This window comes from Mercenaria mercenaria, chromosome 17 (genome assembly GCF_021730395.1).
Source record: "Mercenaria mercenaria strain notata chromosome 17, MADL_Memer_1, whole genome shotgun sequence".
Classification (NCBI taxonomy): domain Eukaryota; kingdom Metazoa; phylum Mollusca; class Bivalvia; order Venerida; family Veneridae; genus Mercenaria; species Mercenaria mercenaria.
The window spans coordinates 51,499,202-51,520,156 of NC_069377.1; the positions used below are offsets into that span (position 1 = coordinate 51,499,202).

The 20,955-nt window shown below is 37.5% G+C and overlaps 1 protein-coding gene across 2 annotated transcripts in view; it reads right to left on the reverse strand.

Moving 5' to 3' along the window:
* Window positions 1-20,955, reverse strand: part of LOC123536130 (C2 domain-containing protein 5-like) — an 84,450-nt gene that overhangs the window by 22,357 nt on the left and 41,138 nt on the right. For both annotated transcript variants that reach the window (XM_045318965.2, XM_045318966.2), the window contains exons 12-19: window positions 19,408-19,522; window positions 15,845-16,051; window positions 12,870-12,974; window positions 9,822-9,911; window positions 8,959-9,016; window positions 8,348-8,401; window positions 7,493-7,567; window positions 5,745-5,906 (exon numbers count right to left, since the gene is read on the reverse strand). In XM_045318965.2, coding sequence (XP_045174900.2) covers window positions 5,745-5,906; window positions 7,493-7,567; window positions 8,348-8,401; window positions 8,959-9,016; window positions 9,822-9,911; window positions 12,870-12,974; window positions 15,845-16,051; window positions 19,408-19,522 — 866 coding nt within the window. The remainder of the gene's footprint in view (window positions 1-5,744; window positions 5,907-7,492; window positions 7,568-8,347; window positions 8,402-8,958; window positions 9,017-9,821; window positions 9,912-12,869; window positions 12,975-15,844; window positions 16,052-19,407; window positions 19,523-20,955) is intronic.

Below are 20,955 nucleotides of genomic sequence, written 5' to 3' on the forward strand. Positions count from 1 at the left end.
TCAACAAAACTAATTTCTACTTTCAAGTTTAAATTGTGCTTTACAGATAAACAAACCTGCAGGCTATTATGCATCTAATTCAGAAATACAAGACATTTTTAAATGTGAGAGAATGGTATTCCAAACAGAAAATCAAACCAATGATGACAATAAAGAGGTAGAAACTGCTCTTATGCAAAAATACCTTAAACTTCAAAGAGTTGCAAATGAGGATGATGCTCTTCAGAATATGTCAGAAAAGTTCCCAAAAGAAGATACTGTACAGATAAATATACCAAGGGAGAAAGAACAGTCAATTTTACCTACTTTGCAAAATACAAAGCCTACTCCTGCTACAGAAACACTTATGAAACCTATTTCACCAACACAAACACAAACGAAGCCTGCTATAGCAATACAAACAACTGTGAGGCCTAGTCAAGTTCATACCAACCCTAGTCCTCGCATAAAACCAAATCTGCTGACAACTACAAGACAAAGAACACAAAATTTCAGAAAGACCAGAACTGTTCAAAAACCAGCTGTGACTTTTCAAAACAAGAAAGAACAGAAACCTGCCCTGGTAAAATTCAGTCAGCAACATGAGAAAATCATGCAAATGAATGTTTTTGACAGACTGACTAGGAAAAAACGTCAACAGAAGACATGAATGCAGCTTTAATTCACATAATAATGAAATTTCATTTGAATACATGAGTAGCTGGGCTAGGCATTGACTTCCAAAAACTCTTGTCCAGTTGGAAAAATACTTTGAAAAGAAATTGTCCTTACTTTGTATAAGCTTACCTGGGCCATAATTTCAATCTTACAGTGTTGTTATATTTTCTGGACCTTTAGGATCATGGAGGACATTCTTACTGTAATAGAATTCTGCTTATGCCAGTGCTAGGGGGCGTGAGGGGTGCAGCACATTTCATTACCTATCATGAACAGACTCAATCCAACTGAGTCTGCTTTTATTTTACTTGGTTGCATTCTGTGCTTCCATGGGATATTCATATAGATTTTATTTACTAGCATAAAACAAGGTTAAAGATTAATATAAGTATTTGTAAGTAATTTAATCCATGAAATTATCTTTTAAACAAAGTTACCTTTTGAATGACTCTGGAAATGACAGGATGTTTTATGGTTTCAGTAAAAACAGCTATAACATGGGAACATGAGTTCCTAAAGATGAAATAAATCATGATTTAATTTATTGTTTGGATTTATATCTTTGATTTGTGAACCCATGACATCCATAATTAAAAACTTAAAACAATAATGACTTCACAGAATCATAATCATACTTACATTTGAGCTGCACCATAAGAAAACTAACATACAGTGAAACACCGCTCGCTCGAGCATCGATGACTCGAGCACCCGGGCTCGCTCGAGCAATTAATGTGGTCCCGGCCGATTTCCTTCTATTTTCTATGTGAAATTACCATGGCTGGGTCGAGCATCGATAACTCGATCGCTCGAGCATGACACCTGGTCCCTGTGTATTGATTTACTCTTTGTTGCTTATGGCAAACTCGAGCAGAGGTGTCAAAATTTTTCACACCTTCGGCGGTCAGAATGTATCGGTTAATTTAAAATTTTCGCACGCCGTGAGAATTGCATGGTCTATTCCCCAACTATCTTAAATGTTAGTTTGTCGGTATATTTGATCTGATAATGAGATTAATCATTGGTGAAAGGTGGAAGAAAAATTTTATTGATCAAAATTGTTATTAATTACTACTTTTTTCTGCGGGATCGAGAAGATAATTATGAGATCTTAATATTTTAATCAACAGTTGTTTGCATGCAAATAAAGGAAATAAGATAGCCTTTTCATAAAATTGAGACGATAATTATGAGATCTTAATTTGGAGAAGAAAATCGTGAATTCGATTACAGTATTTCAAATAAAAAACTAGAAAATGCTTTTGTAAAAAAGCGCATGTCTCCCCCAATGCAAAGTCCTATAGGCAAGAAGTCAATAGGGGTCAAGAGCGAAAGTCAAAGAGACACTGAATGTTGGCTGCAATAGGGATCATCTACTTGGCATGTCCAGTCATCCCGCTAAATTTCAACACTCGTGGCCTAGTGGTTCTCAAGTCACTGTTCAGGCTCCTGTGACCTTGACCTTTGATCAAGTGACCTCAAAATAAATAAGGGTCATGTACTCTGCATGTCCAATCATCCTGTTAAGTTTCAACATTGTAGGTCAAGTGGTTCTCAAGTTATTTCCAAAAAATGATTTTACATGAACAGGCCACTGTGACCTTGACCTTTAATAGACTGACCCCAAAATCAATAGGGGTCATCTACTCTGCATGTTCAATCATCTTATGAAGTTTCAACATTCTGGGTCAAGTGGTTCTCAAGTTATTGATCGGAACTGGTTATCAATGTTCAGGCCCCTGTGACCTTGACCTTTAACGGAGTGACCCCAAAAACAATAAGGGTCATTTACTCTGCATGTCAAATCATCCTATGAAGTTTCAACATTCTGGGTCGAGAGGTTCTCAAGTTATTGATTGGAGATGGTTTTCCATGTTCAGGCCCCTGTGGCCTTGACCTTTCACAGAGTGACCCTAAAATCGTTAGGGTTCATCTACTCTGCATGACCAATCATCCTACGAAGTTTCATCATTCTGGGTCAAATGGTTCTCAAGTTACTGACCGGAAATGGTTTTCAATGTGCGGGCCCCTGTGACCTTGACCTTTCACAGAGTGACCCCAAAATTGTTAGGGGTCATCTACTTTGCATGTACAATCATCCTATGAAGTTTCAACATTCTAGGTCAAGTGGTTCTCTAGTTATTGATCAGAAATGGTTTTCAATGTTCAGGCCCCTGTAACCTTGACCTTTGACGGAGTGATCCCATAATCAATAAGGGTCATCTACTCTTTATGACCAATCATCCTATCAAGTTTCAACATTCTGGGTCAGGTGGTTCTATAGTAATTGATTGGAAATGGTTTTCAATGTTCAGGCCCCTGTGACCTTGACCTTTGATGGAGTGACCCCAAAATCAATAGGGGTCATCTACTCTTCATGACCAATCATCCTATGAAGTTTCAACATTCTGGGTCAAGTGGTTCTCTAGTTATTGATCGGAAATGGTTTTCAATGTTCAGGCCCATGTGACCTTGACCTTTGACGGAGTGACCCCAAAATCAATAGGGGTCATCTACTCTTCATGACCAATCATCCTATGAAGTTTCAACATTCTGGGTCAAGTGGTTCTCTAGTTATTGATCGGAAATGGTTTTCAATGTTCAGGCCCCTGTGACCTTGACCTTTGATGGAGTGACCCCAAAAACAATAGGGGTCGTCTACTCCAGCAGCCCTACAACCCTATGAAGTTTGAAGGTTCTAGGTCAAATGGTTCTCCAGTTATTGCTCGGAAATGAAGTGTGACGTACGGACGGACGGACGGAAGGAAGGACGGACGGACAGACGGACAGGGCAAAAACAATATGTCTCCTGGGGGAGACATAAATATAAAAAAATAAAATGTCTTAGCTGTTTCTTCACATGTGCCAATTACGATCTATCATAAATAACGTTTGTAATATGTTTTTTGAAAATGTCACGAGTGTGTTATTATTACGCATCACTGTTTCCTCTGCAAATGGTCTCCATGACAATTGGTAAAACAAACTTCAATTTTCTTCATATGTTGGTCAATGTTGGGTCGCTCAAAACCATGGATAACTCGAGCATTTTGCTTATCCCCTTGCGACCTCGAGCGAGCGGTGTTTCACTGTAGTGCGTTTGCGACCAGCATGGATCCAGACCAGCCTGTGCATCCGCGCAGTCTAGTCAGGATCCATGCTGTTCGCTTTCAAAGCCTATTACAATTAGAGAAACCATTAGCGAACAGCATGGATCCTGACCAGACTTTGCAAAGGCAACATTTATTGTTGCTTTTTCAAGCATATTTTGATTTAAACTGTTCTGAAATTGTCCAAACAACTGCTTCTCTAAGAAACATGATAACCAGAAATCGTATCAAATCAGATTGCCAACTTTGATGAAAGTACCTTTCTCTGTATCATGTTTCTGTACTCGAATGCAATAAATGTTATATTCTGTGATTTTTCTAAGACTATTGCAATTTATCTGAACAAAAAACTGTCACAAAATAGTTTCTAATGTAGCCAACCAATGGCTTCAGAAACAAGTAAGAAATTGTCAATAACTGAAACCCCAAAACAATTTCTTTAAAATGCATTTGCTTCTAATCAACCTGTGTTTGAAAATACCACATTATTACCACTGTTCACTCTAACAGGCTGCAGTAGCCTCATCTCATTTTTAGATTCCAAGATAGCACAAAATAAAAACATTATTTCTGGAGAAATCTCTAGCCTCACCTAAACTGAAAATATAAGGTCTACTTTTCATAGTGGCTTATAAATTTTATATGCTATACAAGCAAGGCCTATGACAGCCAAATCTGAGCCTAATATAACTAGAAGATGCTTTTGTAGAAAAGCACATGTCTCCCCCATTGCATAGTCATATAGACAAGAAGTCAATAGGGGACAGGAGCGAAAGTCAAAGAGACACTGATGATTGGCTGCAATAGGGATCATCTACTTGGTATGTCCAATCATCCCAGTAAGTTCCAATATTCTTGGGCCAAGTGCATTCTCAAGTTATGAATTGGAAATGGTTTTTCCACGTTCAGGCCCCTGTGACCTTGCCCTTTGATCAAGTAACCCCAAAATCAGAAGGGGTCATCTACTCTGCATGTCCAAACATCCTAATATCATTTAGTTTCAACATTCTGGGTCAAGTGGTTCTCAAGTTATTGACTGTTTTATGTTCAGCCCCCTGTGACCTTGACCTTTGATGGAGTGACCCCAAAAACAATAGGGGTCACCTACTCTGTAAGTCCTATCACCCTATGAAGTTTGATGATTCTAGGTCATAAATGGTTCTCAAGCTATCGACCGGAAATGGACTTCCATTTTCTGACCTTGACCTTTAACAGAGTGACCCCAAAATCGGGGTCATCTACTCTGCATGTCAAATCATCCTATGAAGTATCAACATTCTGGGTCAAGTGGTTCTGAAGATACTGACCAGAAATGGTTTTCCATGTTCAGGCCCCTGTGACCTTGACCTTTAATACAGTGACCCCAAAATCAATAGGGGTCATCTACTTGGCATGACCAATCATCCTACTAAGTTTCAACATTCTGGGTCAAGTGGTTCTCAAGTTACTGACCGGAAATGGTTTTCCACGTTCAGGCCCCTGTGACCTTAACCTTCAATAAAGTGACCCCAAAATCAATAGGGGTCATCTACTCTGCATGAACAATCATCCTATGAAGTTTCAAGATTCTGGGTCAAGTGGTTCTCAAGTTATTGATCGGAAATGGCTTTCCATGTTCAGGGCCCTGTGACCTTAACCTTTAACTGAGTGACCCCAAAATCAATAGGGGTCATCTACTCTGCATGAACAATCATCCTATGAAGTTTCAACATTCCGGGTCAAATGGTTCTCAAGTTATTGATCGGAAATGGTTTTCCATGTTCAGGCCTGTGACATTGACATTTAACAGAGTGGCCCAAAAAACAATAGGGGTCGTCTACTTGATAAGCCCTACCATCCTATGATGTTTGAAGGTTCTAGGTCAAATGGTTCTCCAGTTATTGATCGGAAATGAAGTGTGACGGACGGATGGAAGGACAGGGCAAATATGATAGGTCTCCCCCAGTGGAGACATCATGAAGTACATGTATAACTTACGATCCCGTTAAGCTGATAGAGATCTTTGTTTTTCTGTATCTGTTCTGCAAGTTTCATCTGCAGTTCCTGTAACGCGACATTCTCTTCCTCTGACGTGATCTGACCAAGTAATCTTGGCACGGGTGGAGATGGGAGAGGAGTCAAGTATGCCCCAGTGGCTGACTGAAAAATCAACAAAAACAACTGAGAAAATAGTAGAGTGAGGGTACCAACTTATCCTAAGGGATTCTGAAGATGTTATAACATGAAATGATTTTGTTTGTTTGTTTGTTTTGGGTTTAACTCCGTTTTTCAACAGTATTTCAGTCATGTAACGGCGGGCAGTTAACCTAACCAGTGTTCCTGGATTCTGTACCAGTACAAACCTGTTCTCCGCAGTAACTGCCAACTTCCCCACATGAATCAGAGGTGTAGGACTAATGATTTCAGACACAATAGTCACGGAGAACATACGCCCTGCCCGAGGATCGAACTCCTGACCCAGCAATCTGTAGACCAACGCTCTTACCTACTGAGCTAAGCGGGCGGGCCAACATGAAATGAACATGCACTAATGCTATCTAGCATAAAGAGTGAAAAAAAAACTAATAAATGAATACGTTCTCCCTCAACATCATTAAATATCCATGAAATGCGCAGGAATATCTGAGTTGTTTTTTCACGTTGAAAGTTTTCATTTCCATTGAATTGTCCATTTTGGAGCCATCATATGTTTATGCTTTGCCACGGAACACACACATATATAACAAGAGCGACTCTGAATTAGAACTTTGCCAGTACAAACTTTAACAAAAAAATTCAAAGGGGCATAACTCTGTCAAAATTCAAATCAGAGTTATGGGGATTATTTCTCCTGGTGTAGACTTTGACAGCAAGTAACTATTTTAAGTTTTAAGTCAAAAGCTTTGATAGTAATAGAGATATTTGACTTTATCAAAAACTTTAACCAAAGAATTCTAAGTTAAAAATGGGCATAACTCTGTCAAAATTCAATCAGAGTTATGGAGATTTTTTTCTTCTGGTGTAGACTTTGATAGTGAATAACTATGAATAATTTTTTTAAGTCAACAGCTTTGATAGTAACAAAGATATACGACTTTATCAAAACTTTAACCAACGGCAAGGGTGACGCTGGGGCGAGTGCAATAGCTCTACTTTTTCTTCGGAAAGTAGAGTGAAAAAGGTGTTATAACAGCATGCGAGCACGAGAATCCCTCTGTTAACACATGTTTTCGCCCTTGTTAACCCCCCCCCCCCTACAAAAGTGACAAGAACAGCAGTTTTATGCTAGAATAGATGTTAAAATAAGTGTTACAAACATTGAAGAAATTGGAAGTTTAAATTCCTTCTGATTTTATTCTGTGTAGTTTCAATAAAGAAATGAAATCCTGACACTAAACTGAGTGGTGTACTGATGGCATTTCTTTAAACAATACCTTTTGCAAAGACTGTCAAAAAACAATAACCTTTCGGAAACTGCTAATACAATTTCTGAAACTTGGCAGGTATGAATTTGTCTATAACCTATTATTAATTTTTTATCAAAATCCGAAGCATTTTCATTTCTATCCACTGATTTCCCTTAGACATGATTAGCTCTGCAGTACAGTCCAACATGTCCTAACAACAACCAAGAAGTAAAACTACAAGGGACTGCTAATACAGGTAAACTTTCACAGATTTAGAAGAAATGGAGGCTTTAAATATTACTGCTTCAGAAAAGTTGGTTAAATAAGTTAATTTCTTACTGCTATTCCAATCAGCATGCTTTCTCCCACAACAAACTGCATCTTGAGACCAAACAGCCCATTCATGCTGCGAATCTTTAAAAAAACAACAATATCAATGGATATTTATTTTATTTTGTTGGGTTTAATATCACACCGACACAATTATAGGTCATAAGGTGACTTTCCAGTTTTGATGGGGGAGGAAGACCCCAGATACCCCTCCATGCATTATTTCATCACGAGCAGGCACCCAAGTAGAACCACCGACCTTCCATAAACCAGCTGGATGGCTTCCTCACATGAAGAATTCAACACAACATCAATGGAATACTGTTTATTACTCGAATTGATTTTTCATTTTTTAAGTTAGCAAAGTTTATAAGGACAATAATTATGCACAGATTTAAATAATTGCTAAATAAATTTAATGCTACAATATTTCTGTCAAGATGCCAACATTACAGCTGTGAGAATGTCAATCAAAGGTAAAACATAAAAACATTTGTACTGTCATTGCACACATTTCTAGATTTACTGATTTACCGATGATGTCAGATTTCTAAAACGGCTCGTATTAGCTACATTTATGGCTGCAGAATGCCAAACAGAGAGAATACAAAATTGCACTGAAATTGCCAGATGCAATTATGGGTCCAATACCTTACACAGGAGATATCAATATGAATTTTTTTTTTCAAAATACAAACACTTTCATCAAAAACATGCAAAACACCAAATTTTACTATAAAATTTAGTTGGTTAAAAAGAAGTCTAAATCATCTTTAATTTCATATTCATTATTGGAAAAAATATAAAAATTTGAAAATAAGTAACTCAACATATTTTTAAAATGAAATATATGTAAATACTCACTTTCAGTTTGTTCATCAACTGATTATGAAGATCATACTCAAGGAATGGAAGAATCTGCAAGGTAAAAGAAAAAGATATGTTGTACAAGAGTACTAACATTTGTATGATGTACTGGTTAACTGTCTGTTCTGTTGTGTTACAAAGCCAGCAAATGCCAAGATACAATCTGACTGCTTATGACTTGTGGCTGCTCTAGACAAGTTAAAATCAGAACAAAATGTAAAATTTGGGAAGTTATCTAGCTAGCTGCTTAAGGCAAGCAGCTGTTTAATACAGGTGGCAGGTAAGACATGTTCAATTGTTTCAACATTTTTCAACATTTTTCATATACAGCTGTGGTCAGTTAACCTACAAATGTTTCCATGTACACAATCATTCAAGTCTCAATTTTCTTTAATACGTTTAACAAAGAAAAGTAAGTACTGATTTAACGCTTTTTTTGTCCATATGGAAAAACATACTGGACTTGTCTGTTCCCTCTTATATGGCTTTTCAGGTGGGTACTCCTCCAAAAGTACATGTATCACTTACCTATAAAGAACAAACATAAATGCTGTTTTAGAGTCTCTAAATAATCACTTGTACTCCTGAAAATTAAAAATCCAACTTACATCACTTATCTCTTTGGCATTTGCCTCAGCTTTGCTATTTGCTTTTGGTCTACACACTCTGAAAGAAAAGTATAATTTTAACAAGAGATGCTTTTGAGAAAAGCGCATGTCTCCCACAACCGCCTAATCATCTAAATAGTAAGTCAGTCTTTATATACTGTTTACTTAAAACGTACCCTATACTACTAATTTCGGGCATGTGAAATGAGGATTTTTCGGTAATTCAAGGGCCATAATTCCAAAGTGCCTGGGCCGATTTGGCTAGTTATCAACTTGGCCGAGAGGTCTTATGGTCAGACACATTTTGTTCAAGTTTGGTGAAGATCGGGTGAGAAATGTTGGACTTAGAGTGCGGACAAGCTTTGTGACAGACAGACAGACACACACACACAGAGACAGACAGGAGTAAATCAATATGTCTCCCACACCACTGTGTGGTGGGAGACATAATTATATATGAAGACATTCTGAGGCTCATCTGGGTGTCCCTTAAAATCAACGGCCTGTATTTATCAATGTTAAAAGACTGAAATGTAGACTAAGAACATCAAATATTCCATCGGTCATCACTTTGTCTATAGCATATTCATACAGCTGAAATTTTGCTGAGCCATCATTACCAAAAGAATGAAGATTCTTGCCATGTTTAACTGCAATCTATTAGTATTTAACAATGCCAAAGCAAAATGAAGTTTTGGCCTTCATACATTGATGAATATGAGACTAGATGTCCTTTACCATTGTAGCTTCAATATATGTTTGGGAAAAACACCAATGTTGAAATTTTATGGCTAAACCTCAAACAAGTATTAACAAAATTCTGAATATGAAATCTACACATGTAGCAAATATGTCACACTTACCTAGCTTGTATAAATGCTCCTTTACCAACTGTCTGTATCTCTGCTGGTGGGTTTATTGTGGTAAATAACACATCTGGTACATATCGCCTTCTATAAATAAAATACAAATCATCATCACTAATTAAGTATCAACAGTGTTGTAATATGATTTATGAAGTTGGTTTTGGGGAGGCTGCAGTCAAGATAATTATAAATCTGCTCAAATGTTTTGTGTTAGTCAACTCTATATAGTTTTGGTCTTATGAGAACTTTCCATCTTCAACGGTAGAGAAAAATCTACTGTATATGCCCCTCTGTGCATCATTTCAAGAATGGGAGGCACTAGGGTAGAACCACTGTCGAGCAATGGCAAACAAGCTGGATGACACCCTCAAACTTGGGTTTCATCCCACAGAACTGATGGGCAAGTGATGAGACCATAGCCAGTTGGCCACTGAGGGCCAATAAATCCATTCAGACAGTATTACATACTCATTTTTAAAGTCTGTTAAGGTATTGGACCCGTAACAGAGTACCTCTTTTTTGAAGACTATTCAATTCCTACCATAAACCTAAACCTACTTTGGCTGCAATTTTCAGGGGGGCCTAGGTCCAAGCCCTACTGGGACCAAATTTTTTTTTCCATATATTCCTTTTTTTTCTAGTAAGTTTTTACTTCTTTCAAGACTTATTATGGATGTATTGTACAACAAGAGCACCGCCTTGCGGGTGCTGACGCTCATCTGATTATTTTTGTATAATAGAAATATTGTCCTACCCATGATTTTCTAAGTCTAAAAAGGGCCATCACTCTTGCAAAAAGCAGGATAGAGTTATGTTTCTTGATGTACAGTGTCCACTTATGATGGTGAAAAACTGTTGCAAGTTTTAAAGCAATAGCTTTGATAGTTTATGAGAAAAGTTGACTTAAACATAATATTCAACCAAGAAAATGATTTTTCTAAGTCCAAAAGGGGCAATAATTATTGCAAAAAGCAGGATGGAGTTATGTTGCTTGCTGTACAGGGTCAGCTTATGATGGTGAACAAGAGTTGCAAGTTTTAAAGCAATAGCTTTGATAGTTTAAGAGAAAAAGTTGACCTAAACATAAAACTTAACCAAGAAATCTGATATTTTCTAAGTCCAAAAGGGGCCATAAATCTTGCAAAAAGCAGGATGGAGTTATGTTTCTTGCTGTACAGGGTCAGCTTATGATGGTGAACAAGTGTTGCAAGTTTTAAAGGAATAGCTTTGATAGTTTAGGATAAAAGCTGACCTAAACAAAAAACTTAACCAAGAAAACTGATTTTCTAAGTCCAAAAGGGGCAATAATTCTTGCAAAAAGCAAGATGGAGTTATGTTTCTTGATGTACAGGGTCTGCTTATGATGGTGAACAAGTATTCCAAGTTTCAAAGCAAAAGCTTTGATAGTTTAGGAGAAAAGTTGACCAAAACATAAAACTTAACCAAGAAATCTGATATTTTCTAAGTACAAAAGGGGCCATAAATCTTGCAAAAAGCAAGATGGAGTTATGTTTCTTGCTATACAGGGTCAGCTTATGATGGTGAACAAGTATTCCAAGTTTCAAAGCAATAGCTTTGATAGTTTAGGAGAAAAGCTGACCTAAACATAAAACTTTACCAGGCAACGCCAACGCAGACACCGACGCAGACGCAGACACCGACGCCGACAACCGCTCAAGTGATGACAATAACTCATCATTTTTTTTTCAAAAAATCAGATGAGCTAAAAATGGAAAATTTTCATTTTATAAGCGATTTCTTGCTGTTCAAAGTGAATTTACCTCTGAATCAAGAGGGGTAGAGTTAGACATCTTTAAAAATACTGCGTTACAGGCGGTAAAAGTTCTCTATTTTGCCTTCATTCTTTAGATTACATATTGTGAAAGAAATGCAGGTAGGTTTTACTTCTGCCCCAAGGTTATTTTTGAATGAAGTGAGCAAAATTCAAAACAGACCCACAGGATTCGACCTTAATTTTTCAATGTTGGAGTTAGAATTCTGTCTCATTAAATCTGTTTACTTGAGGCACCTTAGAAAAAATAATATTTACAGTTTTATTTTGTGTTTTATAATTGTTAAACAATAGTTTGATTAACAAATAATCAAGGCCTTCGCGTGGCTTATCGTCTGATTTATCACGGTTCAGAGTTCAGATGCGTAGGAATTAGCCCGAGTGGTTAAATACTGAAGCATCTGAATGATGAACCATGGTAAATCAGACGATAAATCACAAGAAGGCCTTGATTGTTTTCATTCTGACATGCTCATGGATATATTTAAATAAATATTATGCTGGACTTCATTTACACGAGGAGTAATGTATCAGACGTCATGTGGCAATTCGACGTCATAATTGACGTCATAATGCTCTCGCGCGTCAACCGTTGTTTATCGCAGAATATATAGAGCTTGATTTTCTTCTCTGTTTAACTGGAAATCAAATCGAGCCATGTTAGAATGTTTCTTTTATCAATATTAATGCTGTAATCAATTCTCTGCAAATGTTTTAGATAGTGGCCATCACACTGAAATTTGATTCTACTTGAGCTTTAGGAAATACCATAAATTATACAAAATTTACAAAAAACGGCACAGTAAAAGTTGTTTAAAATTTGCAACACAGTGCGAAACATGGTCAACTTTAAGAATATACCAAGCAAATGCCATTTTTTAAACATTACTATTAGGGGTCAACATCAGTCTCGTATGTTTCCTCTCGTTAAAATATTCTATATCTGGGTATCATCAATTTCATTCAGACTAAAGAGCAAATTTATATAAAAGTTTCAAGTAAAGGTGCTTATGTAATAAACATTATTAGATCTACATCAAGAACTATGCGCACCTTCTTTCACAGTATAATACTGTGCTTGTAACAATGTCCAAATCATAAAAAATAATGACGTAAGTTCACAACTAAATCCTGTCAATGATGAAGGTTCACTATTTGATGACATAGGCTCAATATTCAATCATTTAGGTTCACAAGTACATCAATAACTGAGCAATGTTTTACATAAAAGAAATACTATTTGCATACATTACCTGCAGCATGCACACTGTGAAAGGTTGATAGGGAATGGTGCAGAACTTGGCTTGTATGGTATATGACAGAGTGAACAGACGAATCTCGGACTACCATCTTCTAAACTGAAAACAGATTATATAGAATACTAACATACAATAAAACACTGTTGGCTGAAAGTCCTATGGTAATGAGTAAAATGATCAAGCTATCCAGGGTTTTGAGCCAATGCAGAGAAAATGCCGAGTACCACAAAATTGCATGAGATCAAGCACAAATTATGCGGACAGATTTTGTTGCATCAACACAGATAACGTTATATGGCCATATTAAAGCTTTACAAGGCAGTCTGAAAGACAGCTAAATCCCCCGCTACTGTTATGGATAGTGAAAGGGTAAACCTTTGACCTTTAGCTGTGACCTTGACCTTGAACTGATATGGCTGACTCATGAATTCTGCACAACGTCTTGATGAGGTGATCATTTGACCCAAGTTTCATGAAAATCCTTCAAGGGGTTTAGGAGATACAGAGCTCAAACCTTTGACCTTGAGTTGTAACCTTGACCTTGAGTTCACATGGCTGACACATGAGCTCTTGATGAGGTGATCATTTGACCCAAGTTTGACGAAAATCCTTCAAGGGGTTTAGGAGATACAGAGTGGACACAAAATGGAAGGCTCAAACATTTGACCCTAAACTGTGACCTTGACCTTGAGCCAGCATGGCTGACTCGTAAGTTCTGCACATTGTTTTGATAAGGTGATCATTTGACCCAAGTTTTATAAAAATCCTTGAAGGGATTTAGGAGATATAGAGCGGACACGAAATCGAAGGCTAAAACCTTTGACCTTGAGTTGTGACCTTGACCTTGACCCGGCATGACTGACTCATGGGTTCTGCACATCGTCTTGATGAGGTGATCAATTGACCCAAGTTTTATAAAATTCCTTCAAGGGGTTTAGGTGATATAGAGCGGACACAAAATGGAAAGCTCAAACCTTTGACCTTGAGATGTGACCTTGACCTTGAGCCGGCATGGCTGACTCATAAGTTCTGCACATCGTCTTAATGAGGTGATCATTTGACCCAAGTTTCATGAAAATCCTTCAAGGGGTTTAGGAGATATGGAACAGACACAAAAGTGTTACGGACGGAAAGACGGACAGAGACCATTCCTATAACCCCCACACAACTTGTGGCGGGGGATTAAAAAGAACACCCAGCATTGTTCATTAGGACATTATTTTAAACCCCAAGGGGCCCTTAGGCAGAACAAGTCACTGGTCAACAAGAGTGCCAGAATGTCACAATATACGCCCGTCACAGCAAATTTCTTTACTCTAGCTGCTGTATTGCAAATGAATTTTAATTTTGTGGTTGTTTAGTAATCATTGTAAGTCTTTTGTTTTCCTAAGTCCACAAAAAAAAATTCCTTACCATGTAGAGAGACCTTAAAATACACCTAAATTTTGAAAGTAACATCTATGTTGTACCACAGAAAAGTGGTCTTAGATTTTCCCTATTGTCAATTATAAAAAAGTTACAATATAATTTATTTATAGTAACAACTAAGGCAAGTTAATCTTTAAAAAAAAAAAAAAATCTAAAAAAAAAATGTAAGTCCATACAAAAGTCTTCACCAGGTAGAGATTGGTCAAAATACACCTCAAAATTGGATGTAGCATGCATGTTGTACTACAGTCTCGATTTTTCCCTACGACTAGTAATGAAGTTACAATATAAGCTATTTATAGTAACAACAAAGGGAAGTAATTCTAAAGAAAGGAACTGTGCATGACACTTTCTCTCATGATGGTGTATAATTGTGCCAAGTTACATCAAAATCCCTCTATGCATGAAGAAGAAATGCTTCGGACAAAGTCATTCTTGTATCTGACCTTTGGCCTCTAAGTGTGACCTTGACCTTTGACTTAGGAACCTGGTTCTTGCGCATGACACTCCCCCTCGTGGTGGTGAACATTTGTGCAAAGTTATATCAAAATCCCTCCAAGCATGAAGAAGATATGCTCCGGACAAAGTTTTCTTTCTTGTATCCTTTGACCTCTAAGTGTGACCTTGACCTTAGACCTAGGGACCTGGTTCTTGCGCATGACACTCTGTTTCATGATGATGAACAATTGTGCCAACTTTCATCAAAATCCCTCCATGCATGAAGAAGATATGCTCCGGACAAAGTCATTCTTGAATTTGACCTTTGACCTCTAAGTGTGACCTTGACCTCAGACCTAGGGTCCTGGTTTTTGCACATGACACTCCGTCTCATGATGGTCAACAACTGTGCCAAGTTTCATCAAAATCCCTTCATGCATGTAGAAGATTTGCTCTGGACAAAGTCTGTGGACGCCGCCCGCCCGCCCGCCTGGGGCGTTCCCATGATACGTCCCGTTTTTCAAACGGGCGTATAAAAACCAGTTGGACGGGTGAATCACACAGTGAGCCTCCATCCACGGAGATTCTTTGTTTGTTTGTTTTGGGTTTAACGCCATTTTTCAACAGTATTTCAGTCATGTAACGGCAGGCAGTTAACCTAACCAGTATTCCTGGATTCTGTACCAGTACAAACCTGTTCTCCGCAAGTTACTGTCAACTTCCCCACATGATTCAGAGGTGGAGGACTAATGATTTCAGACACAATGTCGTTTATCAAATAGTCAAGGAGAACATACGCCAAGCCCGAGGATCAAACTCGCGAATCCGAGATCCGTAGACCAACGCTCTTACCTACTGAGCTAAGCGGGCGGGCTATGGAGATTCTCAAACACATACAACTTTAACATGTAGGCCACTATATAAAATGCATGTGACAATTCTAAAATTGTACTCTAGTCCCTGGCTGGCAACTTATGTCTGATCAGCTAGATTTATTCATACAAGGAGTTTCTTCCCTTGGTCCCTTTTTTCTTGGAACCAATATTCTGGTGCCCGTCTGAAACAAGTTTTGTAATTTAAAATTGCTTCATGATTATATTTACCTGGTCCCACTTCTAAGTGACATCTGATTGGCTAGATTTACATCTACAAAGAGTTTCTTTCCTTGGTCCCTTTCCTTTTCTGTACTTGTATTCCGATCCCCGGCTGACACCAGCTGTTGTGGGTTGGTCCTTGGTTGAGAATATTGGTCCAGGTTTAGGTTAACTTTTGCTGCTGTACCAGTCGCAGACAGAAGTATTATTTCATCACTAAAGAAGAAAGATAGATTGGGTCTGTTTATATTACTAATTATATTGACACCCCAGAATGCCTTAATCAAACGTGAAATTGAAATTTTTCAGGACACAATAAAAAATATATTTTACTCTGTAACAAGGGGTAGCCTTTGGAAAAGAGTTTGCACAACTACTTTCAAATCATACTGTATCATCAAAAGAATTGTGGTTCCTATTCACTTGTTGTTCGTAGCAATTAAAATGATTATACATTATAGTCAGCTATCATATGGTGACTTGTACATGGTTTTCACCTATTTCACATGGTTATATTGAAATAATGTGTCTAGTGAGGACATGACTAGAAGGTATTGCAGATACAGTTTATTAGAAAAACATATTTGCACCAAATTTCGGTTTCTGGATTTTGGATCGGCACCACAAATATTTTGTAATTAATCAAGTCAATGCCAAATTAAAGTTTGTAAAGCTAACTTTCCCACAGACATAGTGAATGTAAATATATATCCTTTTACATGACATGACATAGATATAATATCTAAATACAGAACTACTGCAGATGTAAGACAAATGTACTAGACAAAACTATCACCAGATTGTAACTGTTAGCATCCAGCTAACATTAGTATGCAGTAAAAGTTATGATAAAATAACAGTAACAGCTTATTCTCTCAACCACTGATGCTTTCTGTATCTTTATTTTTTTTGAATACAACAAACTTCTGAATAAATAAGAATCTTTCTCAACCAATATTTCCCATCTTTTAGTAGTTTCTTCTAAATAATTATAAATTATCTCCACATACAAAAGAACTGCCAATAACCCTTAACCTGCTAAATATATATAATGAACTTGTCCATCTTCCAATTTGGGCAGTACCATTAACTGTTAAAACGGGTGCTTATCAAAAAGATACTGACTGAATAGTGAACAGTGCAGATCATGATCAGACTGCATAGATGTGCAGGCTGATCATGATCTACACTGGTCACAAAGGCATAACTAATCGTGTCAAGCATGATAAGGGATAGGGAAGCGCACTTCACTACATCTACAGCAGCTGAGTCAAATAATGGCTACAACTTGGCAACACTTGAGTTATTTTCCCACAATTTGACCATTTGTTACAAATAAATGCCAATTATGACAATATTGCAGGCAAAAAATGAGTTTTCTAATTCAAATAAGGGCCATAATTTGAATCCATTTCAACCAACAGTTCTCAAACTTTATTAGCAGGCCTGAACAAAAATAAAGGTTTTTATAAAGGCTCCAATCTATGGAAATAAAGGCCTTTTTAGTGTAAAATATTAAAAAATAAAGAGTAAATAAAGGCTATTTTTGTGGGTATTCTTGTTGAAAACACATAATATATATAGGTATTTACTACATGTATGTGGTCTGGTGAACACAAACAGCATTCTGAACAAGAGCTGTCGGAGGACAGCAACGCTCGACTATTCAACAGCTTTGTCAATTGAATGAATACAAAAGTTGAAAAAGGGGCATAATTTTGTAAAATGCAAAGTAGAGGTATTGAACCTCTGTACTGCATGTCATATCATGACAGTGAACAAGTGTGTGAAGTTTCAATCCTTTCCAATTTGTGGATACTGAGATACCAGCTTACATACAAAAACTTAACAAAAAACTGCTAAGTCAAAGGGGCATAATTTTGTAAAAATGCCAAGTAGAGTTATGGGACCTTCACAGTGCATGTTAGATCATGACAGTGAACAAGTGTGTGAAGTTTCAATCCATTCCAATTAGTGGATACTGAGATATCAGATTACATACAAAAATTTAACCAAAAACTGCTAAGTCGAAAAAGGGGCATAATTTTGAAAAAAAGAGAGTAGAGTTATAGGACTTGCTTAGTGCATGTCAGATCATGATAGTGAACAAGTATGTGAAGTTTCAATCCATTTTTATTAGTAAGTACTGAGATACCAGCTTACATACAAAACCTTAAACAAAAATTTCTAAGTCGAAAAAGGGGCATAATTTTGTAAAAAGCAAAATAGAGTTATGGAACCTGTGCAATGTAGATCAGTTCATCACAGTGAATAAGTGTGTGAAGTTTCAATCCATTCCCACAAGTGGTTACTGAGTTACCAGCTTACATACAAAACCTTAACCAAAAATTTCTAAGTCGAAAAAGGGGCATAATTTTGTAAAAAAGCAAATAGAGTTATGGACATGTGCAATGTAAGTCGTTTGTCACAGTGAATAAGTGTGTGAAGTTTCAATCCATTCCCACAAGTGGTTACTGAGATACCAGCTTACATACAAAACCTTAACCAAAATCGGGACGCGGACGCGGACGCGGACGCCGACGCATGGGCGAGTGCAATAGCTCACTATTCTATGAATAGTCGAGCTAAAAACTCAAGATGAAAGACACACAAGCAGTATCCTAATAACAACACTTAAAAGGGGGGAAGAAATACAGTAGTATAACCATTACTTGCTTTAAACTGGCACGGCAAGCAGTCTGAACAAAAATATTGGTTTTGAGTGAAAATCACAGGCTATTTGGCCGTTTTAAAGGTTTTTTCAGAAGATTTAAAGGTTTTAAAGGTTTGCTCTGAAATTATAGGTTTTTAAAGGTTTTAAAGGTTTCACTAGGAGGCCTGTTATTATGTAAGTGCTTTTAATGAGACCGATGCCTTGTGTGAAGTTTCAATCCAATATATGTTGTTTCTACTGAGATACAGCTTGACAGTTAGCTGCATGCAAAATTTCAACCAAAGTCAAAAAAAGGGCTATAATAAATTCATCCAAGAAATATCTAAAGGCAAGACCAAGGTGTGATGCCAATGAAGGTGCTGGCACTGCCATCAAAGCCCTAGTGAGAAGAATAGCTAACACTATTCTTCCAATAGTCAAGCTAAAACCTGACAGAGCAGTCCTTCATAACATTAGTTCCTTTTGAACAGTAATCAAGAAAGCATAAAAATAGGCAAAAAAAAAAATGGGACGAGAGACCTTTATGATTTCAACTACTTGTGCAGTATAAAACTGTATCTGCATTTTCAAAGATAAAAGGTAAGGGTAGATTTCCCGAAAGCACAGACCAACCAAAACACAGCCACAGAGCCATGCATCGCAAAGTAGGTCCGCAATAAAAAGGAACTGTAATGGAAAAATATAGTAGATGGGCTGCTTCAAAAATCCAACAAGTACATTTTAATTATATACAAAATACAAAAGGGGAGTGGGGGGTGCGGGTGGGAGTGGGGGGTGGGGAGCTACGTTCTAAAACATTACTGCAATTATATATGTTATAAGAAATACAAATAGTATTGTAACAGTGAAAATCAGCCTACACAGTCATCTCCAGACATGACTGAAGTTCTAGGCTTACCAGATAGAGGTGAGTTCACAGTAACCAATGACAGCATGACAACCCATTGCTCTAGTATGTGAGCGTATTTCTGTACGTATCTCATTCCACCACACATCTCTTGTCTCTGGTTCCTCTTTAAACAATATTAAAATATTGCAATAGTGTCAACTTAAAACTATTTTCTATGAGCTTATTTTCTATGTTTGCAGTTTTCTCATTTGTTCTCGCTTTTCAAATTTGCTGCCAAAATCATGTACTTGAATTTTGTACCATATATTATGGGTTAACAACACCTCAGAAGAGCTCTCTAAGGCAGCTAAAGAAATATAATGTAAACCAGCAACAAGCAAAATAACCCCTCTAGAGAACAGTATCCATATAATAATCAAATGATAGGCTTTTTTTAAGGAAGTGTTGCTCTACAGATCTTCTTGTTGGGCTGAATGTCATGCCAACACAATCATAGGTAATATGGCGACTTTCAAGCCATTCATGGTTGAAGTGTCCCAAGGTGTCCCTCCATACATTATTTTAGACACAGGCTGGCATCCAGGTACAACAACTAACGTAACTTCCAGAGGCAAGATGAACGGCTTCCTTAAATTAAATTTTTTTATGCCTAAGTGAAGTTTTGAACCCGCAGCAATGTGTGACAAGTGATTTCAAAATCAGCAACTTTAGCAACCTGGCAACAGGCCCCTGTGGTTCTACAGAGCTTGATTCGTACCTTCTTACAAGCTGATGGATTTTCAATGTTATTTATACTATAGTCTTGAAACACTGTGAAATCATTAATATTTGTGGGGAATTAATTTTGTAGATTTCATAATGGTGCCAATCCACGAAATATAGTTTGAATGAAACAAGAGCTGTCTCCATAGGATGACACATGCCCCCGATGGCACTTTGAATGAATAGTTATGGCCGATGTTAGAGTTTAGGACCTTTGACCTACGGACCTGGGTCTTGCGCGCGACACATCGTCTTACTGTGGTACACATTCATGCCCAATAATTTTAAAATCCATGCATGAATGACAAAGATATGGACCGGACACGCCCATCAATGCACTATCATGAAATATGACCTTTAACGTCTAAGTGTGACCTTGACCTTTGAGCTACGGACCTGGGTCTTGCGCGCGACACGTCGTCTTACTGTGGTACACATTCATGCCAAGTTATTTGAAAATCCATCCATGGATGACAAAGATATGGACCGGACACGAATGCACTATCATGAAAAATGACCTTTAACGTCTAAGTGTGACCTTGACCTTTGAGCTACGGACCCGGGTCTTGCGCGCGACACGTCGTCTTACTGTGGTACACATTCATGCTAAGTTATTTGAAAATCCATCCATCGATGACAAAGATATGGACCGGACACCAATGCACTATCATGAAAAATGACCTTTAACGTCTAAGTGTGACCTTGACCTTTGAGCTACGGACCTGGGTCTTGCGCGCGACAAGTCGTCTTACTGTAATACACATTCATGCCAAGTTATTTGAAAATCCATCCATCGATGACAAAGATATGGACTGGACACGAAAATTGTGGACA